Raw genomic sequence first — 6,270 nt, 5'->3', positions numbered from 1 at the left:
TCATTTGGAATGGAAGTGAAAAATACGTTTATACGCCCCCGTAGTTCCCTCGAAAACCATACCCGATTCCAGAAATGGGCAAAGTGTATACCCGTTTTCAGACCAAAAAGGCCCAAAAACCATACCCTTTAGGATGGGACACATCTATATGGCTTATATAAGAGAGTACCCCCGGGGGGGGGGGGGGGGGGGAGGGGGGAAAAACCTGAAGGGAATGTAATTTGTCACGAGAAAGGATACCGTTGACTGCCGCTTATAAGCCCTGGGCTTATACATCTTCTTAAGGGGTTTTAGGAGGGTTTATATAACGTGGGGGGAGGGAGGGCTTATGAGCGGCAGATTACGGTAGTTTGTTTGTTTGTGCGTGTTTTCCTCTTTCACGGCGGTCCTTGCTCTTAAATGATGGTGTTCATTTACGTGATGTGCTAATATTTGATCACTATTTTCATAATTATGCCAAATCTCTTTGTTACACGACTGTCTTCATTTTCGTGATGTACTTAGCCCGCATTGAAGTAGTTAGTTTTTCAATTCTCTAAATCTTAATTTACAAAGTGCTGCTACTATTTTTCTTTTTAAATCCAGATTGAAAAAATATTTCTCCTTAGCTGATTCACCACTTGCCTGTTTTGTTTGTTTGTTTGTTTGTTTGTTTGTTTTTTGCCGCTTTTTTTCGTTTAGTGTGTTTTGTTTTGCTTGCTTGTTGTCCTTAAAAATATATTTCAAAATGATTTCGCTGCTTAATTATTGTTTTTGGAGGGAGGTCAGGTCATGTAATAAGCCCCCACGCTTTCAATTTGAGCTTCCTCGCCAGAAAAATACCTCTAGTTCTTCCACCTATGTAATTTACGCCATTTTTAATCTGTAACTTTCTTTTTTGTAACACATTGAATAACTGTATATTTTTTTCTGGCAAAAAATTAAACTAAAAATGAAAAGGGAAAGGGAAGGAGGAATTCCGGCGCGCGAGGATATTTCCGCCCCGCGCGCCCCTCGCGCTCTCCGGCTTGAATTCCCCCTTTCCCATTTCTTCCCCATTTAACGCTTGCCATGCAAGCTATAATAGGTACCTTAAGATCCTACGACGGTGACGGCACCGAGAACTTCAAAAAGCCATAGGAGTGTAGATTAGCAAGACAACAATTTTGCACGTGCGTCACACTTTTTTGTACATTTCTTTGCCGACACTGCACTACAACGACGTGAAAATGCCTAATTTCACGTGTTATGGAGGACGTAAACAAGCAACGACGAAATTTACTTTCTCTTTCTGAACCTGGATAAGGCTCTTAGGCATTCAATTCCAGGAGAGTTCCTGTACATATGAAAAAGTAAGTGATATGGAATAATTGCGATGAAGATTGGAAAAACGCGAATTCACTTTTTAATTGACGTTTTCGCTGCCGACGCCGTCCTCGCATCTTAAGGATCAAAAAACGGTTTTCATTTGCGTGACATTTTTGTGTTAAGTGGTGGTCTTCACTTGCGTGACGCATGTTTCCCTTTCAGCAATGGATTCAACATGAAAGAACCATTGATATGGAAGACGAATTGGCTCGGTTTGATGTTGTCGAGGAAGCACCGCGCGGGCCTGGAGTAACTGACGTCGTCATTATGAACAATATGGCTTGCGCCGAAGACACCGCCATTTAATGAGTGCAGGTATATAGGCAGTATCTAACCCCATAGGAAGAACAGGAAGTTTAGAATTAACGGGTTGTTATTGAATGTCGATTATAGGGTTCTTTTTATTAATTGAAATTCACCTTCACAGTGAGACCTAGACAACACAGCCTCTAAACCTCGTTATCAAGTGAAACATTGAAATATTCAAAGACGCCGGTCACATGTTGACTTTTTTACATTTTTTTAAGCTTTCTAATTGGCTGACCAGTACTTACACGTACTAAAGCAATCACACCAGCTATGCTTTAAAGTTATTGAGAAGCAAACATAAATTGCCATGGTAAAGGGTTCTTCTCTTGCTTTTGGTGCAGATTATACATCTTAGACGCTGCACTTGTGGTAGGTCCTCCCACCCTCAGTAACTTTTGTTTGTTTACCACTCTTATCACCAACCTCGTCCCCAGGGCTTTGAGTCCCTAGCTCGAATTCTGATTGGTTTATGTCGTTTATTGACGCCGTCCGATCACATAAATATTTATAACTAGTTCGGGGTGCGTAGGCTGTGTGAGCTGTCACCGTGTGACGAATAAAAACCACCCGAAACGATTTTTATGTAAACAATTCCGAAGCCGAGCAAAAAGAACCGATATAGAGTTTGCTCGCTGGCTATTGTGTAACAAGCCCTAACCAAACCGTTGAAATGTCAGGTCTATAGGTTTAATTAGAGTAGGTCCTCTTCTTTTAGAAAATGATTTAAATAGCGAATGGTGAAATAAGATGCAGTACTTTGAAGTAGGCTCAAAAAAGTGGGAAGAAAGCGTAGAAGAAAACTAACAGATTTAGTTTAGGTGTGATGTTGTTGTTAGCTCATGTTATTATTGTTGTAAATAGTATTTGGGGCTGCTCTACTCGAAAAGCTACAAAAACAACCTCTCACAATTGGACTCTGAAATTATAGCAGACATCCGTTTGAATACGTTTGTGAGGTTTTCATAGGAATTTACCATTCGCAAAAAAGAATACTATGCCAGGAGTCGATATATACGTAAAGAAAAACAAACAAAGAATCAATTTTTAGTCGGATATTTGGAACTATTCTACATTTGGGAACTTGACAGACTTAACATTACAGTAATGATGGGTATAGTTGTATAATAATGAGGCCCGTTTCGGGGGCGGGGGATACCTGGTCCCTAGATTGAATTTTTAAACACCTTGTTTCACTGACGTATTTAGGAGGAAGCTATGTCTTTATCGATATTTTACCATTGCATTTGTGCTTGTCTCCGTTGTAGATAGCCAGTTTCAGTTCATCTTAATGAGTCGTTTGTCGTCGTTTCAACTAGCCTGTTCCGGGCGTTCAGATAGTAGAGCGCGGTTGTCAGATGGTGAGAAGCGAGTTAAATTGTACATCTGGAAAACGGAGGTGAAATAACGAAGGGAGATTTTTTTTCCCTTCGTGAATTTTTCTCCAGCACTCTACTATCTGCACGTCTGAACAAGGCTACGTTTCGACTGTCTAACTGAATACTGCTCTTTCAACGCCACGCTGTTTGTTGGAATTCTGTCTGTCAGGGCTTCTCTAATGTGTAGCCAGAATAATACACATCTTAATGCTCAGTTTTTCAATTCTACTCGTAGACGACCAGTTTCCGATAGATTTTTAAAACATTTCAACCTAAGTGTTTTAGCGCGTTGCTTTTTTAGACATCGAGGATAGAATGTATCGACCTTTGTTGCATGGTTGTCTTTTTAGGCTGCAAGGATCAGGAGCAAGGACTTTTAATAATTCAGATTCGTAGGCGAACTGACATATAAGACGTAGGTGAATCGACTCTAGGCGAAAGCGAACAGACCGTAGGCGAAATGACCAGTTACCAAAGTAACTGTAAGTGTGTATGTAGTCTGTAAATGTGAATGTAGTCACATCAATGCGACTGAATTTTGTAATCGAGTCGCAAGACTTTATCTTGAAGTGTTATCGTAGGAAATTTATTTTCAGACTTGTACAGAATTCTCTTTTCCACCCACTGCTGGTCTAGTGGGAATGCAAAAATTTCTTTTTATTAACTGCTTTATTACGAAGCATCTAACGGAATCAATACGAATCAATATTTGCGAAAACTAACTAAAACTAAGCGATAAGAAGTGCTTTTTTCGAGAATTGTCTGTGAACTATGGGAGGGAAAATCTCTGGTGCGTAGCCTTTTCCGAACACCGAAAGTTATGTAGACGTGTTTTTGATGTTGGTTTTCCTTTTATGCTTATTCTCACTGGCTTATTGCCCGAAGGCACCGTTTCATTTGCCCTTGTTGCGCACGGCGTTAACGCGTAACCCTCTTAGCAAAGGTACCGGATTCAATGCCTACTGCCCTTTTTTGACGAATTTAAAAGATCGCTTCTTTTTCTTTTAATGATTACTGGAGTGCTAGGAAGTATGTGTCCTCTCAAGGGACTATTTTTTTTTTTTTTTATGATGTTGCCAATGATTTTTTTATTGTGTAGATATTTGAATTTTTTCAGTCTTAACTGCTTGTTTTAAGGCAGGAATTAACTGTTACGAATATTATCAGATTATAGGCGTTCGAGAAAATCTAGATCTACTGCCATACGAAAAATATTTTTTTGAAATGTAGAATTTACATTCGATTTTATTCCGTAAGGCGTTGTCTTACATTTTCTTTATTTTATTCGAAGAGATAGACAGACAGTTGTAGGTAGATTTGAATCCACTTTATAGAGAGAAATTACTAAAAAGTGACCAAATCTCATGCAATGAGAAATTTTTAAACTACAACCTGATATTACCATTTTTGTCATAATAAGTGAATTATTGTAAATAATATCATAGCAATATTGAATATCAATTTGTAAAATATACGTGGCATATAATAAATCAGAGAAGTTTACAAATAGAACATTTTGATAAAAAGTCGCTTCTACTTGTTTCACAGCTAATCGAGAAACCTTCGTAAAGGGAGACCGCTAGACTTTTCACAGTTCCCTGTTTTTTCCTCAAGATGATTGAGCCCGAGAACCAACCCTTACGGGCTGCGATATTGGTTTCACATGTGGGGTTTCTATCCTGGAAAGCAGTATCAAATCTACCAAAGGTGATGTTACACGAGACGATTCGCAACGACGATTTTGAGCGCAACACAGCAATGTTGGAACAATGTTGTAACCATTCGCAACAATGTTGTAATGCTGTGCCTCGCTAAAAATCGTCGTTGCGAATCGTCCCGTGTAACATCACCTTTAAAGGCGGGAGACGTTTGTTAGGAGGGCACCCTTCTCTCACCGTTACAAACACCGACAACCGTCTCCTCGGAAATTTGAATCCGACATGGACGCCCATAACGGTAAGCGCTCGAGCTCGACGATCTTATGGAAAAATAGGGGACTATGAACAGTCCAGGAAATCGGCCACGGTCCACCGAAGTGTTGTGATCATTTGGCCCTCCCCCTCCACCCCTGCCCCGTTGCAAATTAAGTGAGAAGGTCGATAACCGTGATACATTCACCAGCGTAAGCCGAGTAAAATGCAGTGTTCTTTTATGTTCCAAAATATATTTATTGCGGAAAAATTAGTATGCAATGCAAGCCCAAGCTATAAATAATTATGTCGTAAATTCCAATAAATAGAATCTGTCACCGGTTACAAATTTCCCGAAATTCTTTCTCTGTCTTCATTGTGTTTTTGTATTACAATAGTAAAGAGATTAATTTTTGCACACTGTTTCTAAACATAATTAGATCCTGTGTCAACTTGATAGCTTTTGAGTATATATCGTTAGCTTATTCAATACTCTCACTCAATCTTGATTATCTCCAATATTTTCCTTGAAATTTCCGGGTTTTACTTATCAGTTAGATTAACAAATCAAGGTAAGAAATTCGCCATTTGCACATCTCCCATAATACACCTTGTTTGCCCCCCACCCCCACCCCCAAATTGTGAATAACCTTTTTTTATTATTATTTTCTCCCGAGTATTCCAGACGTCCCAGGAAAAACTGAAGACAATGCATATTCAACATTTGGGGGCGCAAACAAGGTGTATTACTGGAGATGTGCAAATGGCGAACTTTTCTTTCCCATGTCTTTAACTAACACCTTACGGTCAATGAAAGCCTGTTGCAAGCGTTCAAATAGTTATTGAGTGGGTGAAGTAAGGCTGCACGGAGAAAAAGAGCTTAACGAACTGCTTGAAACTTAATCTGTGCCAGGATCTCGAGGAGTATGAACTTTGCAAAACAAGCTAAGGGAAAATACGACGTGCGCCTTCTCTTTCCCTTCTCTACGATCATACAGTGACATATATTTTTTTACCTTTCAAAACCCCCCAAAAAACCTACCAATTTGCGTTTTGTAACATATCGAACAAAAACAGTATCGGAAAAATCTACATGCGCAGACTTAAAGCTACAAGCATGCTACACTAGAAAAGGTTCTAATCCAATAACATTGGTTTAAGAACCCATTTCATGCCCGAAATTCTATTCATTACGCAGCCTGATCAGTTCACCTAAGGAGGTTTGATTTTTGCTGTCGTTGACTCCAAATCTGAATCCCGTTTTACCGAAATATGTTATCGTGCTCTCTCTTCCTAGGACTAAATGTTTGAACCTCTTCTCGATCGGT

At 39.5% G+C, this 6,270-nt stretch overlaps 1 protein-coding gene across 3 annotated transcripts in view; it reads left to right on the top strand.

Moving 5' to 3' along the window:
* LOC140952063 (two pore channel protein 1-like) overlaps positions 1-4,544 on the top strand; it is a 37,876-nt gene extending 33,332 nt beyond the window's left edge. For all 3 annotated transcript variants that reach the window (XM_073401475.1, XM_073401474.1, XM_073401476.1), the window contains one exon: positions 1,510-4,544. In XM_073401475.1, the coding sequence (XP_073257576.1) occupies positions 1,510-1,653 (144 nt within the window). In that variant the 3' untranslated portion in view covers positions 1,654-4,544. The remainder of the gene's footprint in view (positions 1-1,509) is intronic.
* The last annotated feature ends 1,726 nt before the right edge of the window (positions 4,545-6,270 follow it).

The sequence above is a fragment of the Porites lutea genome, chromosome 11, assembly GCF_958299795.1.
Source record: "Porites lutea chromosome 11, jaPorLute2.1, whole genome shotgun sequence".
Lineage (NCBI taxonomy): Eukaryota > Metazoa > Cnidaria > Anthozoa > Scleractinia > Poritidae > Porites > Porites lutea.
Note: the sequence above shows the minus strand (reverse complement) of the source record. Positions and strands in the feature narration are given on the sequence as shown.